Raw genomic sequence first — 19184 nt, 5'->3', positions numbered from 1 at the left:
AGAACCATCTGAAAAGCCAAAGTGGGTGATTTAGGATGGGTGCTGATTAAATGAGGTAATGAGCCTGCAGCTATTAAAGACTGCATCTTTTCTAAAAGGCTAAGAAATTCCTGGACCAGCACCTGAGCTGGTAATATATTTATCTTGGAGAGGTCACTTCAGGACTGGCATATGCCTGTATGAGTAGACTGCATTTGCTCCTCCCAAGGCTTTCTGAGTATGAGCACTTTTGATAGTTGACAAATTTTATTGGATTTCTGCAGTACCTGTCCTACTGATAATCAGCCTGATAACAAGTCTGTGACATCGGCTAGGCCGAGAGGGACTATCTGGCCCAGAAACACACAATACATTTCATTTCCCAGCTGAAAACTGAATCCAGGTCTCCATGGTCTCCCAAAAATGCATTTTACCAAACCAACAGTCAGTTAAGGGTGATCAACAGAGGCACTTAAACACATGATAAGAACTGCACCTCATCTCAGTCTTTTCAGTTCTTCCTTTAATCAAATTTATTAATTGAGGGCGCTCAATTATTTCAAGTTCTATTGCTGACTCAGACTTTCACCAATTTCTTGTCTTAATTCCAGAAAGGAACAGGTGGGAAGTGGAGAATAAGAGAGAATCACGTGGGATGTCACCAAAAACAGACAGATGTGAATATAGCAAACAGAAGAGAAAGAAAACTGAAGTAAATCTGAATAGGGGGAATAATTCCTTTGCTTCTCGGTGCAATGGCTACCAAGATATCACAATCCAAAAAGTACATAAAAAACAGGGAACGGATATGTACCATATGTGCATGGAAACTGTCAATTCTGAATCAAACAATAAAGCTCATTGCAAAATTGATACATTGAAGAAACTACATATATGCCTGGAGTGTGGAAAAAGCTTTAGAAAGAAGGTACAACTGACTTGTCATCAAAGAACTCACACAGGGGAGAAACCATACAAATGCTTTGAGTGCAGAAAGAGCTTCAGTCAGAAAACATATCTGTCTTCTCATCAAAGAATTCATACAGGGGAGAAACCATATCATTGTGTGGAGTGTGGAAACAGCTTCAGACAGAAGCAAAATCTCACTCACCATCTAAGAACTCACACAGGGAAGAAACCATATCGATGTTTGGAATGTGGAAAGAGCTTCAGTCTAAAAACAACTCTCACTTGCCATCAAAGAACTCACACAGGGGAAAAACCATATAAGTGTTTGGAGTGTGGAAAGAGCTTCAATGAGAAGAGAACTCTCATTCATCATCAAAGAACTCACACAGGGGAGAAACCATATCACTGTTTGGAGTGTGGAAAGGGCTTCATTCAGAAGAGAACTCTCATTCATCATCAAAGAACTCACACGGGGGAGAAGCCATATCAGTGTTTGGAGTGTGGAAAGAGCTTCATTCAGAAGATAATTCTTACTTCTCATCAAAGAACTCACACAGGGGAGAAACCATATCAGTGTTTGGAGTGCGGAAAGAGCTTCAGTCATAAACAAACTCTCACTCGACATCAAAAAACTCACAAAAAGGAGTAACCATACCCTTGTTCGGAATGTGGAAAGAGTTTCATTGATAACTGCTGACCCCCGTAGAGGCATGGGGGGCCTTTTCCCAGTTCGGAAGGAGTTCTAGCCTGAGACACTGATTCTGACTCAGACAAGGATGCTGTCAATTCAGGCCCAGCTGTAGGAAGCCAGACACCTGAGAACTGGGACATCTTCTGCTGGAAGAGGGAACAGGGCAGCAGGAGGGGGTCTCTGCAGGAAAGGGAGCTTTGGGGGTATCTCCTTTAGTGTGTTGTCAGCTAGAGGGGCCTGTAATACATGCACAAGGGCATTTCAGGGGCATCCGGTGAGGCACAGCAACGGCCTGAGAGCCAGGTTTCCCTGCCGGGATCAGATGTTTGATACTGATCTTTAGCGGCCACTTCCATGTATTTAACCCAGAGCAACCTGCAGTAGCAGTAGCAGAGCAACCTGCAGTAGCATGACCCTTCATGGATCACTGCCTTGTTGTGGTGAAGGGGCTTGCATAACTCAGTAAAGCCATAAGCTATGCCATGCAGGGCCACCTAAGACGGACAGGTCATGGCGGAGAGTTCTGACAAAATGTGGTCCACTGGAGAAGGAAATGGCAACCCACTCCAGTATTCTTGCCAAGAAAACCCCATGGAACGCATCACAAGGCTAAAAGATATGATGCCGGAAGATGGGCCCCTCAGGTCGGAAGGTGTCCAATATACTACTGGGGAAGAGCAGAGGGTATTTCCAAGTAGCGCCAGAAAGAGTGAAGCAGCTGGGCCAAAGCCGAAAGGACACTCAGCTGTGGATGTGTCTGGTGGTGAAAAGAAAGTCCGATGCTGTAAAGAACAATATTGTTTAGGAACCTGGAATGTAAGATCAATGAATTAAGGTAAGCTGGAGGTGGTCAAACATGAGATGGCAAGATTGAACATCAACATCTTGGGAAACAGTGAACTAAAATGCACAAACATGGGCGAATTTAATTCAGGTGACCATCATATCTACTACTGTGGGCAAGAATCCCTTAGAAGAAACGGAGTAGCACTCATAGTCAACAAAAGGGTGGGAAAAGCAGTACTGGGATACAATCTCAAAAATGATAGAATGATCTCAGTACGAATCCAAGGCAAACCGTTCAACATTTATTTATTTATTTATTTATTTATTGCATTTATACCCCGCCTTTCTCCCTCTCGCAAGGAACTCAAGGCGGCTTACATTATCCTCCTCCTCACCGTTGTATCACCGTACATCACAGTAATTCAAATCTATGCCCCAACCACTGAGGCCGAAGAAGCTGAGGTTGATCGGTTCTATGAAGACCTACAACACCTTCTAGAATTAACACCAAGAAAAGATGTCCTGTTCATCATAGGGGATTGGAATGCTAAAGTAGGAAGAAAAGAAATAACCGGGTTAACAGGCAAGCATGGCCTTGGTGTACAAAATGAAGCAGGACAAAGGCTAACAGAGTTTTGCCAAGAGAACATGCTGATCATAGCAAACACTCTTTTCCAACAGCACAAGAGACGACTCTACACATGGACATCACCAGATGGTCAATATCGAAATCAGATTGGTTTGAAAGCTGGTTTGAAACTCAACATTAAAAAAAACTAAGACCATGGCATCTGGCCCCATCACTTCCTGGCATATAGAAGGGGAAGAAATGGAAGCAGTGACAGATTTTACTTTCTTGGGCTCCAAGATCACCACAGACGGTGACTGTAGCCATGACATTAAAAGACGCTTGCTCCTTAGGAGGAAAGCTATGGCAAACCTAGACAGCGTAGTAAGAAGCAGAGACATCACCTTGCCGACAAAGGTTCATCTAATCAGAGCTATGGTTTTCCCAGTAGTAACTTATGGCTGTGAGAGCTGGACTATAAGGAAGGCTGAACGCCGAAGAATCGATGCTTTCGAACTGCTGGAGAAGACTGTTATGAGTCCCCTGGACTGCAAGGAGGTCAAATCAATCAATCCTAAAGGAAATCAACCCTGAGTGCTCATTGGAAGGACAGATACTGAAGCTGAAGCTCAAATATTTTGGCCAACTGATGCAAAGAGAAAAGTCACTGGAAAAGACCCTGATGTTGGGAAAGACTGAATGCAAAAGGAGAAGGGGCCGGCAGAGGATGAGATGGCTAGATAGCATCACCGATGCAATGAATATGGACTTGAGCACACTCCGGGAGAGAGCGCAGGACAGGAAGGCCTGGCGTGCTATGGTCCATGAGGTCACGAAGAGTTGGACATGACTGAACGACGAACAACAATAACAACCTGCAGTAGACTACTGAAAGCAACGCTTTGATAATGTGCAAAGCTCCCCAGTTTCACTGGAACGCTGAACCTATTTGGATTTATTCTGTGTGCTGAACCCACAGCTGTTTGGGTCTTTTGTTGTGATGCTCATGAACTGATTCCTGTCAAGGAGCTATGTTGTGATCTGTTAATTGTGGATCTTTATGGGGACTTTAAAGGTTTATAGCTAATTTTTGGAATTACTGCAATCACGAGTTTTACTGTGACTTGTGCCTGGATTCTGGGAAGTCAGGTTTTGACAGGCAGCTGTCCATTGCCCATATCAGCTTTGTCCCTCATTCTTTCATTCATGTGGTACAGCATCTCCCATATAAGCACACACATACACCCTTCAGTGAGAAGAGGCATCTCACTTCTCATTCGTTAACTCACACAGGGAAGAAAGCAGAGAAATGCATGTTCATGGAACGAGATTCAAGAGTGTACTGTATTAATGAATGCCAGATGAGCGCTATTAATCTAAACATAAGATGAAACTAAGACAACCTCAAAACTTAAAGGTTGTTTATTTTTTCATCTTACGTTAGTGCAAAATGAGTAATAACAAGTTACAGGTCATAGATGCTCCTAGAATATTTGTTTGTTTGTTTATTTTCTTAATTGCCCATCTGGCCGGTCACCTGGCCACTCTGGGCGATGTACAACAGTACAAACAGTTTAAAACAGTAAAATTACACATTAAAACATCATATTTCTAAAAATACCCTAACCCACCCCAAATGCCTGCCTGAACAACCACATTTTCAATGTGTGGCGGAAGCACATTAAAGAGGGGGCATGGCGGAGATCCCTAAGGAGGGAGTTCAGTAGAGTGGGGGCCACCGCAGAGAAGGCCCTCTCCCTCATCCTCACCAGCCTAGGTATCCTGGCTGATGGGACAAAGAGAAGGCCATCTGAGGCTGATCTTGTTGAGTGGCCTGTCTGGTGTTGCTGGAGGCGCTCCTTGAGATAGGCTGGGCTGGAACCATATAGGGTTTTAAAGGTCAAAAACATCACCTTGAATTTGGCCCGGAAAACAACTGGTAGCCAGTGGAATTCCTTCAGCACTGGAGTGATGTGATCACGCCAGCGACTGCCTTTAATCAGGTGAGCCGTCTCATTCTGCACCAGCTGCAGCTTCCGGACCGTCTTCGAGGGTAATCCCATGCACAGCGCATTACGGTAGTCTAAACGAGAGGAGACCAGGGCATGTACTGCCAATGGGAGCAGATGGTCGGGAAGGTAGGGGCGCAGCTGCCGTATCAGATGGAGTTGGTACAGCTCCATCCGGCTCACAGCTGACACCTGAGCCTCCATGGACAGCTTGGAGTCTAAAATGACCCCCAGGCTACGGACCTGGTCTTTCAAGGGCAGCTGCACCCCATTCAACACCAGGTCAACATCCCCCAACCTCCTGTTGTCTCCCACCAGAAGTACCTCGGTCTTGTCAGGGTTCAGCTCCAGCTTATTCCTCCCCATCCAGCCACTCACTGTCTCCAGACATTTGGACAGGGATTCTACGGCCAACCTTGGTGAAGATTTGAACGAGAGGTAGAGCTGCGCATCATCCACGTATTGATGATGAGGTGCCCAAGCTGAGGTAATCGGCAATAAGCATCATTTACTACAAAATCTCAGCTGTGCTGAACATGATGCCATCCACAGCCTCAGAAACAATACTGACAGCATAATTAAAGAGGCCAACAAAGGTGGGGCTGCCATCATCACGAACAAGTCGGACTACATACAGGAAGTGGAGAGGCAAGACGCTAACACCACATCTTCCAGGCCCCTATCCTCAGTTCCCCCTGAGGAATACCAGAAGGAACTACACAACCTGTAGTTGCATGGTGTGGAGAATGTGGCTAGGGAGACATTTTTCTCCCTCTCTCAAAATACTAGAACCCAATGGGGTCACCCCATGAAGCTGATGGGTGGGAGATTCAGGACAGATAAAAGGAAGGGCTTCTTCACCCAGTGCCTAGTCAAGCGATGCAATTCGCTACCACAAGATGTATGATGGCCACCAATTTGGATGCCTTTAAAAGAAGGTTAGGCAAATTCCTGGAGGAGAAGGCTATCAATGGCTACTAGTCCTGATGGCTATGTGCTATGTCTGGTACCAGAGGCAGTGAGTCTGTGTACACCAATTGCTGGGGAACATGAGCAGGAGGGTGCTGTTGCACTCGTGTCCTGCCTGTGGGTTGACAGCTGGCTGGCCACTGTGTGAACAGAATGCTGGACTGGATGGACCCTTGGTCTGATCCAGCAGGGTGCTTCTTATGTTCTTATGTTGAACAAATTTCCTACGGATGTGCAGGACCAAATCGACAAATTTCCTACGGATGTGCAGGACCAAATCAACATGAACACACCTCAGGAGCCTCAACCAGGCATCTTGTATCTGGTACTGAAAACACACAAACCAGACAACCTTGCACCCCCCCCCCCTTGTTCCAGGTATTGGCACCATCACAGAAATGTTACTGTTACTGCCAAAGTGAGCTTTTCTAGATGAGGCTTTTATTGTGCGGTTGCCATTTCTCACTCATGCTTGGAGTGTGGAAGCGCTTTGGTCCGAAGATCGATCACTCTTCTAATCAAAGATGTCACAGAGAGGAGATGCCATATAAATGCTTGGAATGTGGAAAGAGCTTCCCTTTCAAGCCAAACGTCATGTCCTGTCAAAGAATTCACACGGGAGAGAGGCCATATAAATGCTTGAGGTGTGGAAAGAGCTTCAGGCAGAAAAGAGATATCACTCCTTTTTTTAAAGTTTCAGATACTTTATTGTAAATTTTTGAATGTACAGGAAGTACAGTTCTCATTTTTCTTACAGGTTATAGCAATAAGATTACTATGACAGCAACTAAAACACAGCAGTACAAATAGGGCGCAATCCTATCCGGATAGGTGGCCGCCTCCAAGTTCAGAGGCGACTGCGTATCCAATGCAGGACAGGAGAAGCATGGAAGGGATTGTTCCCTCTGCTCTTCTCCTGCCCTGCATTTTTGGCTAGACGGAAGGGCTGAGCGGGGGAGGAGGCTGCTGTACAACGCATTGGATGCCATAGGATTGCTCCCTTAAATTACTAGTGAGAATCAAACCAATGATTACATTTTCCAGATTTGTGCATAAATGGCAGGTGTTGTATACCTGTTCTCTGATGCATTTGTGAAAGAAATAAATGGGTGCCAAATCATATAAAATGCATCTGGACTAATTTGTTCGTTTAGAAGCCTATGTTGGTGTGTTAGCTTCTCAGCAATGGCTACGTTCCAAACCTTTTGGAACCAAACTTTAACTGAAATTACAATATAGAACTTCTCATCAAAGAAGTCACAAGGGGAGATGCCACATAAATGCTTGGGAGTATAGAAAAACTTCAGTCAGAGTACAAGCCCCACTAAACATTGAAGAATGCACAAAGAGAAGAAGCCATATAAATGCTTGGAATGTGGAAAGAGCTTCAGTCAGAAGAGAAGTCTCATTTCTCATCTATTAACTCACACAGGGGAGAAAACATAGAAATGGATGTTGTATGGTTCAGTCACAATTTAGTTAATATTTTATGTTGGAGAGTAGAGGATGCACTGTATAAATGAATACCAGCCAAGGAGCTGTATTAATATGTTAAAGCTAAGCCAACAAAGAAATTTAAAAGGTGGTTTATTTTTTCCTCTTATATTAGTATGTAATCAGTAATAACTTCCATTCCATAGACACCCCAAATGTGGGGCAGGGTACATTTTCTCAGTTAAGTGTTCCTAGTAGCAAATCCCTAATAAATATTTTAGTTGTTTTTTAAGAGTTAAGAAGAGAAAAAAATACATATTGAATACATGTTTGCAATTAACCAAAGCATTCTTCATATATATATATATATATATATAGTCTTACAACATGGAGAAGTTAAATAATTCACATTGTAATTGGGTTTTTCTTCATCTCCAGTCTTGTATTCAGACAAAGCTCTTGTATTCAGCGTTCATTATCTTCAAAACTGTCTTCTGCATTTATGTGCTTTATAAATGATTTAAAAATTCCTGAAGGAGCACATTTTTCCACTGCTTTGAGATTTTTGTCTGAAGTCCTTCTTCAGGTGCCTCCTTTATTAGAGGTACGCTAATTAACAAAAAAGAAAAACCAAACCGAATTAAAAGAAAGCTTATGCCAGAATAATGTTGTTAGGGCGCAATCCTATTGCCGCTAGACAGTGTCTAGGTAGGGTTTTTTGGTTTATCTGACTCCCCGCCCCCACCCCTGCTGCCTTGTAGGAGGCACAGCTCTTCTCCGGCTCCGCGCTTGGAAGAGCAGCATGGAGTGACCAGAAAAGGAGCGTTCCTGGGGGTGGGGAGGGCAAGGGACCATGGAAACACTGGTATGACGCTTCCTATGTGCTGTCCGGCCTTCCCTGCTCTGAGGCACCCCAGTTAGACAGCCAAAATCGTCTGTCTAGCTGCAAATGCAGGACGGCCAGAGCACGGAGGAGAAGATCCCCTCCGCGCTCTGCCTGCCCTGCATTGGATAGTCGGCTGCCTCCAAGATAGTCGGCTGCAACAGACCAACTCAGGTACCCCCCTGGAAAAAGAACGAACGAACAAAAGAAAGAGGGCTTTCTCAGCCATGGCACCCCTGTTCCAGAATGCCCTCCCTGAAAAGGAGACTGCAATATTTTTGGCACTAGGCTAAAATGTTCTTATTTACCCAGGTATTTTCACCTGTAATTTTTTTATGTTCTTTTAATAATTTTATCTGTTTTATTGTTGTATTTTTACTGTGATACATTTGTCTTGTTGTTGTTCAGTCGTACAGTCGTGTCCGACTCTTCGTGACCCCATGGACCATAGCACGCCAGGCCTTCCTGTCCTGCGCTCTCTCCCGGAGATGGAACGTATCACATTTGTCTACTGCCCTGAAATCCTATAATTCAATCATAAAAAAAAAACCCTGCCGGTTTAAAAGACCAAAAGCTAAGGCTATCTCACGTTGGTCCAAACTCCACAAAGCCAAGAAATGGGAAGCTAAGGCTAATGCCTTATCTGACGTGCCCCGTGATCAGTCATAATGTTGTGCAATGTCACAAATGGTGCTTGCTTACCACTTATCCTCTATGCGCTCACACTGTGGGTGCATCCAGATGGGGAGGATGGAGTGCCTGGGACCAGCAAAGATGCTCCATGTTGTCCTTTATGGCTTTAAAAGGCTTTAAAAGGGGTGGCTTTAAAAGGGGGTTAGACAAATTCTAATTGTCAATGGCTACTAACCCTGAGTGCTCCTTGGAAGGACAGATACTGAAGCTGAAGCTCCAATATTTTGGCCACCTAATGCGAAGAGAAAACTCTCTGGAAAAGACCCTGATGCTGGGAAAGACTGAAGGCAAAAGGAGAAGGGGACGGCAGAGGATGAGATGGCTAGATAGCATCACCGATGCAATGAATATGGACTTGAGCACGCTCCGGGAGAGGGCGCAGGACAGGAAGGCCTGGCGTGCTCTGGTCCATGGGGTCATGAAGAGTAGGACACGACTGAACGACTGAACAACAACTAGTCCTGATGGCTGTAAGCTACCTCCAGCATCAGAGGCCATAGGCTTATGTACCTTGCGACAGCCATCTTGCTGAAGCTAAGCAGGTCTGGGCCTGGTCAGTGCTTGGAGGGGACACCACCTGGGAACCACATGTAGCCACCTTGAGTTCCACAATAGAAGAAAGGTGGGGTATAAATGTAATGAATGAATGAATGTACCTCAGTCGCTGAGGAACATGGGTGGGAGGGTGTTATTGCCCTCATGTCCTGCTTGTGGGTTTCCTGTGGGCAGCTGGTTGGCCACTGTGGGAACAGAATGCTGGATGAGATGGACCTTTGGTCTGATCTAGCAGGGCTCTTCTCATGCTGTTATGAAGGTTTCCTGAAGACTTGGGGAAAGGGGTCTGATGAATTCCCGATGGGAACTCATTCTGGAAGTTCAGAACCGCTTCTGAAGAGGCCCTCTGCCTTGTCCTCACCAACCTAATCACCTTGGGCGGCAGACAAGCGAGAAGGGCCTCTGACTACTCTGTGCACCCAGTTTCCTCATGCTGTGTTTCTACAGTGCTGCAGTGGCACTGCAGTATAACACTGGCAAACAAGAAACAACACCCTTGCAAATGAAATGAAGAAAATGTCATTTTTGGTCTATCTCTGTGAGCGTTTAAATGTAATAGCCAGTTCTGGGTGTTCTCTTTGCAAATAAAATAAAATGGTGCACCTTTCAAAAATTGCATTTCTCAAAAGTGGAACACATTTTGTCGAATTTCTTCTGATTTTGCGAGTCGTGGCATGGGACTAAAAAGTCTGAGGGACCCTGGATTCAGGAACTTGCTGCTTCTGACAAAGATGGCTGAGATCAGTAGAGGTGGGTGGCTCCGATTTCGGTGGGGCTGTGAATCCATTCTGGGTTTCAGCCAGAACTCAAAAGGGGCTATCCAAGGTGCTGAACCTATTTTGTGGGTAGGGTTCAGCACTTTGGATGGCTCCTTTAGAGCTTTAGGTGGTTGTGACTGAAACCCAGAATGGACGCTGGGCCCCACCGAAATCAGAGTCACCATCGTCCACTGGCCGATTCTCCGCCATCCCTCTTGTATTACTGCTTTGATGGCATTACATTTTATGTTCGTTGCTTTGATACCTCTTGTTGTTGTTTATTTGCTCAGTCGATTCCGACTCTCGTGACTCCGTGGACCAGCCCACGCCAGAGCTTCCTGTCGGCCGTCGCCACCCCCAGCTCCCCCAAGGTCGAGACCGTCACCTCCAGAATATCATCCATCCATCCTGTCCTTGGTTGGCCCCTCTTCCTTTTGCCTTCCACTTTCCCTAGCATCAGCATCTTCTCCGGGGTATATTGATACCTCTAGAAAGTGGTATATAAATTTAAGTAATAAACAAATAAACAAACAAACAATCAGAAACCCTCCCTGTATGTAGGACACGCAGTCCTCCTACCTCCTCTGTGTCACCAGCTTTGACAGACATTAACCATCAAGGCTATCAATGCTACTAAGTTCTGATGGCTATATGCTCCTTCCAGTATCAGAGGCAGTATGCGTAAGTGTGCCAGTTGCTGGGGAACATGGGTGGGAGGGTGCTGTTGCACTCATGTCCTGCTTGTGGCTTTCTCGTGGGCAGCTGGTTGGCCACTGGGTGAACAGACTGCTGGACTAGATGGACCCTTGGTCTGATGCAGCAGGGCTCTTCTCATGTTCTTATTCTATCTATGTCTGGATCCATCTTCAGGGGACAGCAACAGTAAAATCAAGAGTTAGCATTGTCAGGTACCTGTGGAGGCTCACACCTGAGCAGGGAGATCTGCCCACCCACCGGCCCCCAAGGGCCTCCCAAAGTTTTAGAGCAGACAGTGAGTGTAGGAATCATATTTAGGGGAAAAAATCCATCTGGAGTCCGGCACTTTTTGATGACAGCTAAGCAGATAAATCCCCTTCATGGATCACTGCCTTGTTGTGGCGAAGGGGCTTGCGTAACTTAGTGAAGCCATAAGCTATGCCGTGCAGGGCCACCCAAGACGGACAGGTCATGGCAGAGAGTTCTGACAAAATGTGGTCCACTGGAGAAGGAAATGGCAACCCACTCCAGTATTCTTGCCAAGAAAACCCCATGGAACGTATCACAAGGCTAAAAGAGATGACGCCGGAAGATGAGCCCCTCAGGTTGGAAGGTGTCCAATATGCTACTGGGGAAGAGCAGAGGGTATTTCCAAGTAGCGCCAGAAAGAGTGAAGCGGCTGGGCCAAACCCGAAAGGACACTCAGCTGTGGATGTGTCTGGTGGTGAAAAGAAAATCCGATGCTGTAAAGAACAATATTGTTTAGGAACCTGGAATGTCAGATCAATGAATCAAGGTAAGCTGGAGGTGGTCAAACATGAGATGGCAAGATTGAACATCGACATCTTGGGAATCAGCGAACTAAAATGGACAGGCATGGGCGAATTTAATTCAGGTGACCATCATATCTACTATTGTGGGCAAGAATCCCTTAGAAGAAATGGAGTAGCACTCATAGTCAACAAAAGGGTGGGAAAAGCAGTACTGGGGTACAATCTTAAAAATGATAGAATGATCTCAGTACGAATCCAAGGCAAACCATTCAATATCACAGTAATTCAAGTCTATGCCCCAACCACTGATGCCGAAGAAGCTGAGGTTGATCGGTTCTATGAAGACCTACAACACCTTCTAGAACTAACACCCAAAAAAGATGTCCTCTTCATCATAGGGGATTGGAATGCTAAAGTAGGAAGTCAAGAAATCACCGGGATAACAGGCAGGCATGGCCTTGGTGTACAAAATGAAGCAGGACAAAAGCTAATAGAGTTTTGCCAAGAGAACATGCTGATCATAGCAAACACTCTTTTCCAACAGCACAAGAGGCGACTCTACACATGGACGTCACCAGATGGTCAATATTGAAATCAGATTGATTATGTCCTTTGCAGCCAAAGATGGAGAAGCTCCATACAGTCAGTAAAAACAAGACCTGGAGCTGACTGTGGCTCAGATCATGAGCTGCTTCTTGCAAAATTTCGGCTTAAATTGAAGAACGTCGGGAAAACCACTAAACCGTTCAGGTATGACCTAAATCATATCCCTGATGAATATACAGTGGAGGTGAGGAATAGATTTCAGGGATTAGACCTGATAGACAGAGTGCCTGAGGAACTATGGATGGAGGTCCGTAACATTGTTCAGGAGGCAGCAACGAAATCCATCCCAAAGAAAAAGAAATGCAAGAAAGCAAAGTGGCTGTCTGATGAGGCTTTACAAGTAGCTCACGAAAGAAGGGAAGCGAAAAGCAAGGGAGAAAGGGGAAGATATACCCAACTGAATGCAGAGTTCCAGAGAATAGCAAGGAGAGACAAGAAGGCCTTCTTAAATGAACAATGCAAAGAAATCGAGGAAAACAACAGAATGGGAAAGACTAGAGATCTCTTCAAGAAAATCGGAGATCTCAAGGGAACGTTTTGTGCAAAGACGGGCATGATAAAGGACAAAGAAGGCAGGGACCTAACAGAAGCAGATGAGATTAAGAAGAGGTGGCAAGAATACACAGAAGAACTATACAGGAAAGATCTGAATGTCCCTGATAGCCATGATAGTGCGGTCACTGAACTTGAGCCCGACATCCTCGAGAGTGAAGTCAAGTGGGCCTTAGGAAGCATTAGTAACAACAAAGCTAGCGGAGATGACAGTATTCCAGCCGAGCTATTTAAAATCCTAAAAGATGATGCTGTTAAAGTGCTGCATTCAATATGCCAACAAATCTGGAACACTCAACAGTGGCCACAAGACTGGAAAAGGTCAGTTTACATTCCAATTCCAAAGAAGGGCAACGCCAAAGAGTGTTCAAACTACCGCACCATTGCGCTCATTTCACATGCCAGCAAGGTGATGCTCAAAATCCTACAAGCTAGGCTTCAGCAGTATGCGAACCGAGAACTACCGGAAGTACAAGCTGGGTTTAGAAGAGGCAGAGGAACTAGAGATCAAATCGCCAACATTCGCTGCATCATGGAGAAAGCAAGAGAATTCCAGAAAAACGTCTATTTCTGCTTCATTGACTACGCTAAAGCCTTTGATTGTGTGGATCACAACAAACTGTGGCAAATTCTTAAAGTGATGGGAGTACCAGACCACCTTACCTGTCTCCTGAGAAACCTGTATGAGGGTCAAGAAGCAACAGTAAGAACCAGACATGGAACAACCGATTGGTTCAAAATTGGGAAAGGAGTACGACAAGGCTGCATATTGTCGCCCTGCTTATTTAACTTATATGCAGAGTACATCATGAGAAATGCCGGGTTGGATGAATCAGAGGTCGGAATTAAGATTGCTGGGAGAATTATCAACAACCTCCGATATGCAGACGATACCACCCTAATGGCAGAAAGCGAAGAGGATCTCAAGAGCCTCTTGTTGAGGGTGAAAGAGGAGAGTGCAAAAGCTGGTATGAAACTCAACATTAAAAAAACGAAGATCATGTCATCTGGCCCCATCACTTCCTGGCATATAGAAGGGGAAGAAATGGAAGCAGTGACAGATTTTACTTTCTTGGGCTCCAAGATCACCACAGACGGTGACTGTAGCCATGACATTAAAAGACGCTTGCTCCTTGGGAGGAAAGCTATGGCCAACCTAGACAGCATAGTAAGAAGCAGAGACATCACCTTGCCGACAAAGGTCCGTCTAATCAAAGCTATGGTTTTCCCAGTAGTAATGTATGGCTGTGAGAGCTGGACTATAAGGAAGGCTGAGCGCCGAAGAATTGATGCTTTCGAACTGTGGTGCTGGAGAAGACTCTTACGAGTCCCCTGGACTGCAAGGAGGTCAAATCAGTCCATCCTAAAGGAAATCAACCCTGAGTGCTCATTGGAAGGACAGATAATGAAGCTGAAGCTCCAATATTTTGGCCACCTAATGCGAAGAGAAAACTCCCTGGAAAAGACCCTGATGCTGGGAAAGACTGAAGGCCAAAGGAGAAGGGGACGGCAGAGGATGAGATGGCTAGATAGCATCACGGATGCAATGAATATGAACTTGAGCACGCTCCAGGAGAGAGCGCAGGACAGGAAGGCCTGGCGTGCTATGGTCCATGGGGTCACGAAGAGTCGGACACGACTGAACGACTGAACAACAAAGCAGATAAATGCAAGTCAATTTCAGTGAAGTAAAGGAGACTTAGGGCACAATCCTATGCATCCTTTAGGGCACAATCCTGTGCGTCTTTAGACAGAAAAAAGTCCTACAACTCCCAGCATTCCTCCAGCCAGCCATGCTGACGGTGGCATGCTGGGAGGTGTAGGACTTTTTCTTTTCCAAACATGCATAGGATTGCACCCTAAAGCGTTTATCTTTGGCTGAAATGTGTCTTTTGTGGTCATATGGTGATTTTTCCCTTAAGCAAGCCACATTCATGATCTCTGCGAGTTATTTATTTATTTCTATTAAGCGTTTCTTTCCCGCTAATGTTGCTCAAGGCCACCAACACCAATATGCTACAATAAAACAACAACAAAGTTAAAACACACACACAATTAGACAAGATAAAATACGTCAATAAAACCTATTTTAACGGGAGTGAAACCAATGCAGATGCCACAAATCTGAGATTTGGTCCACGAATGGTTAACTGAACAGTCGAGATCGGGTTCCTAGAGAGGAAGGGGAAAGGAAAAATGTCACTACCATAGAGAGATAGGAAGAGAAAGGAGAGAGAAGAAAAGAACCTTACAGCGTGCCTTATTGTCCCACCCATCCGGAAAGCGAAATCTCTCTGTGAATTTCCTTGGTGCAAAGCGGCGTTGGAGGCTGGTGCAAGGGGAGGCAACGGTGAATGGAGGAATCATTGGATGCTTGGGGAGGGAAAAGCAAGAGGTTGTAGGGTGGAAGGACAGAGGGTGAGACCGTGACCCCCTCATCAGGGGCAGGAGACTGGGGAGAATGGCTGCTTAGCTGGTTCATGCAGAGCCTGGCGTCAGGGGCGTAGGAATCTGCATTATACCAGGTCACAGTACGTGTCTATTGGCCCAGTATTGTCTGTTTTGACTAGCAGTTGGCCCTCCAGGGTCTCAAACAGAGGGAAATCTTTTCCCCCACCAACTGCTACCTGGTTCTTTTTTAAACTGGAGATGCCAGTGATTGGATATGGGACCCAGTGGTTCAGTTCAAATAATTTTAGCCTCTGGACCTTTGTGTTCTGTGCCTCCCTACCTGGCCTTAATGGTCTTACGCCCCCTCCCACTTCAGATCGTAAGGGTTGTTATTTCACTTACTCCAAGATGCGGCAAGCCAGGTGTGCTGCGTTTGGGGTCCCTCCTGCTGATTCTCCTGGACTTCCGCCCGAAGGCCTGTCCTTACGGCACCACTGGTGGGTCCTTCTGCATGCGAAATAGGTGCTCTGCCTCTGGGCCGAGCTCCCTCTCTTCAACTGTTTGTTCAGCTCTAAAATTGCGATCCAGATTCCACGGTGCTGTGGATTCGCAGTCTCAGACTGATTCTCTTTCCCTGCAGATGAAAGGCAGGTGGCCTTGTTGGTTCGTTGGAACTTGGCAGGTGAGGTGCCTCTGCCTGCATGCTGCTGTGTCCTGCTACAATGTGCACATCTACCGCTGAGCTGTGGGACTCTCTTGTCTCCCTGTGGCCAAGAAAGACGAACAGGTTAGCTTGTTTCATTGCTTGCAGGAAAGCAAAGAAAATGTTTTTGCAGAGCTTAACGTTTTATTGCGTGCCTCAGGGCATACCCCACAAATTGAGATTCAGGTAAGAAGATACAGTTCTTTCTGAAGAAAAGGTGTCGCTAATTAAAAATAAGTGGGGGGAATAGCATCCTTCCTAAGCAAGGGTTTTATGTCGTTCAGAAAGCTGGTGTATTGGGTTTTTTTTTGTTTTTTTTAACCCATCTCTCTTTTAAAGAACTCATGGCAGCATCTTTATAACAGCCCTGTGTGGTAGGCTAAGATGAGAGACAGTGACTGGCTCAATGTTCATGGATGAGTGGGGATTTGGTCCTGGGTCTCCCCCGTCCAAGGCTCATACTCTTATCCACAACACTACAGAGGTGGGCCACATGTGGGGCCCCCAAATTGTATGTGTGTGTTTAATTTGGAAAAGAAAAGTGTCTGGAGCTGCTCCAGATGCCATTTTAAAATAATAATAATATTTTAACTTTTTTTTCAGGGCCACAGGGGAGGGAGGTGCGGCTCACCAGGAGTGGGGGTGGTCCAGGTTTGAAAAAGGCCCCTGGCCTCCTGAAGCTGCCCATCCCTGGTACAGACATACACCTCATTTCACCTCAAGCTTAATTATTCCTTTTACTGTAACTGCCTCACTCCCTTTATGTTTTGTTTGTTTTCTCTGTCGGATTATATAGCTGTTAATTGAGTTCTGCAAAAAGGGGAAAGTTCAATAAACATATATGGATTAATTTTAAAGATGCAATCAGGATTTTTTTTTTTAACAAAAACAACATCCTTTATTAAAACTAACCCAGATTCACAACCTGTAGTGTGAGCATTTGAGTTTCGCAGACCTCTTCGTCATGCAGGATGTTAAACAAATGCTAAGCCATTTTTTTAAAGAGTGAAAAAGATGTATAAAGAGAATGATGTGTCACATCTTTTTCACCCTCTTTCATTTTTTGAAAATGCTTTATTTAATATAAGAACATAAGAAGAGCCATGGTAGATCAAACCAAATGTCCATCTAGTCCAGCATTCTGTTCACACATTGCTCAACCAGCTGCCCACAAGAAACTCGCAAGTAGGACGTGAGTGGAGCAGCACCCTCCCGCCCATGTTCCCCAACAACTGGTGCACATAGGCATACTGCCTTTGATACAGGAGGTAGCACAGAGCCATCAGGACTAGTAGCCATTAATAGCCTTCTCCAGGAATGTGTCTAACCCCCTTTTAAAGCCATCTAAATCAATGACCATCACTACAACTTGTGGTAGCAAATTCAATAGTTTATGCTCTGTGTGAAGAAGTACTTTATTTTCTCTTTCCAGAATTTCCAACCAATCAGCTTCATGGGATGACCCCGGGTTCTAGTATTAATGAGAGGGAGAAAAATGTCTTCCTAGCCACTTTCTCCATGTTGTTGTTCAGTCGTTAAGTCGTGTCCGACTCTTCGTGACCCCATGGACCATAGCACGCCAGGCCTTCCTGTCCTCCGCTCTCTCCCGGAGTGTGCTCAAGTTCATATTCATTGCATCGGTGATGCTGTCTAGCTGTCAGGGTGGAAACTGAGCCCATAGAGCCCCAGCGCAGTTCTGATTCTGAGGAGAAACAGCAATCCGTGGGAGAGGAGCTCACTCATCTCTCACAAGCACAGCAGCTGGCAGAGATTCCTCCTGCCAGCATTCCTGGGATAGATAGTGATCCTGGCAGTGAGAGAGCGCTGGAGGGGGGCTTGCTGGATGCTCGGTGCAGATGCAGGGAGCGATGACAGGTGGAGGGCGCCGAAAGGCGTACTGCTTGTTTGGCGCTCAAACAACAGTCGCGTCCCGAGGACCCAAGGGAAAGAGGGAGGATCTCTCCATAGCCCATAAGTTCAGAGTCTTCCCGTGGTTCCCCTTCAAACGGGGACCAACTGCCTTACCTGGAGCTTAAGCTACTCTGCTATCTTTCCCCAGTGCTGTTCCTAGCTTAGTCGCTAGTGATTAGTATCTGATAGAGTCATAAAGGAATAAAGCCTTGGAAAGAATCCTCATCGTCTGTGTCCTGAGTTGGCTATTGGAGGGGACTGCAAGAGGCAGCTAGGGTGCTCCTGACACTAGCCATCTCATCCTCTGCCGTCCCCTTCTCCTTTTGCCTTCAATCTTTCCCAGCATCAGGGTATTTTCCAGTGACTTTTCTCTTCGCATTAGGTGGCCAAAATATTTGAGCTTCATCTTCAGTATCTGTCCTTCCAAGGAGCACTCAGGGTTGATTTCCTTTAGGATTGACTGATTTGACTTCCTTGCAGTCCAAGGGACTTGTAAGAGTTGTAAACAGCCTATCTTAAGGAGCGCCTCCAGCAGCACCAGATAGGCCGCTTAACAAGATCAGCCTCGGATGGCCTTCTCTCTGTCCCATCCGCCAGGACAGCTAGACTGGTGGGGACGAGGGAGAGGGCCTTTTCTGTGGTGGCCCCCACTCTGTGGAACTCCCTCCCTAGGGAACTCCGTCATGCCCCCTCTTTAATGAGCTTCCGTCGTGCATTAAAAACGTTGTTGTTCAGGCAGGCATTTGGGGTGGGTTAGGGTATTTTAGAAAATGTTTTTCTTGTAGAATTTTATTGTTTTAAACTGTTTTTATTGTATGTTGTACATCGCCCAGAGTGGCTGGGTGACCAGCCAGATGGGCGATTAATAAATTTAATAATAAATAAATAAAATAAAGAGTCTTCTCCAGCACCACAGTTTGAAAGCATCGATTCTTTGGCGCTCAGCCTTCCTTATAGTCCAGCTCTCACAGCCATACGTTGCTACTGGGAAAACCATAGCTTTGATTAGACGGACCTTTGTCGGCAAGGTGATGTCTCTGCTTCTTACTATGCTGTCTAGGTTTGCCATAGCTTTCCTCCCAAGGAGCAAGCGTCTTTTAATTTCATGGCTACAGTCACTGTCTGCGGTGATCTTGGAGCCCAAGAAAATAAAATCTGTCATTGCTTCCATTTCTTCCCCTTCTGTATGCCAGGAAGTGATGGGGCCAGATGCCATGATCTTCGTTTTTTTAATGTTGAGTTTCAAACCAGCTTTTGCACTCTCCTCTTTCACCCTCAACAAGAGGCTCTTGAGATCCTCTTCGCTTTCTGCCATTAG

At 45.7% G+C, this 19184-nt stretch overlaps 1 protein-coding gene across 3 annotated transcripts in view; it reads left to right on the top strand.

The window, feature by feature from the left end:
- The window catches only part of LOC146355888 (uncharacterized), a 74634-nt gene that overhangs the window by 39939 nt on the left and 15511 nt on the right, over positions 1-19184 (top strand). The window contains exons 1-3 of one of the 3 annotated variants that reach the window (XM_084830642.1): positions 15160-15211; positions 15661-15749; positions 15893-16039. Coding sequence is in view for 1 of the 3 variants with exons in the window: in XM_084830640.1 (XP_084686766.1) it covers positions 908-1533; positions 6445-6579 (761 nt within the window). In the remaining 2 variants the exon portion in view is untranslated. Of the gene's footprint in view, positions 1-907; positions 1534-6444; positions 6580-15159; positions 15212-15660; positions 15750-15892; positions 16040-19184 lie in introns of those variants that run through there. The other 2 variants (XM_084830640.1, XM_084830641.1) reach the window with 2 other exon arrangements.

The sequence above is a fragment of the Heloderma suspectum genome, chromosome 2 (assembly GCF_057233095.1).
Source record: "Heloderma suspectum isolate Gila_16-S chromosome 2, 16-S_ref, whole genome shotgun sequence".
NCBI lineage: Eukaryota > Metazoa > Chordata > Lepidosauria > Squamata > Helodermatidae > Heloderma > Heloderma suspectum.
The sequence above is the reverse complement of the archived record's forward strand: the minus strand, read 5'-3'. Positions and strand labels throughout refer to the sequence as shown.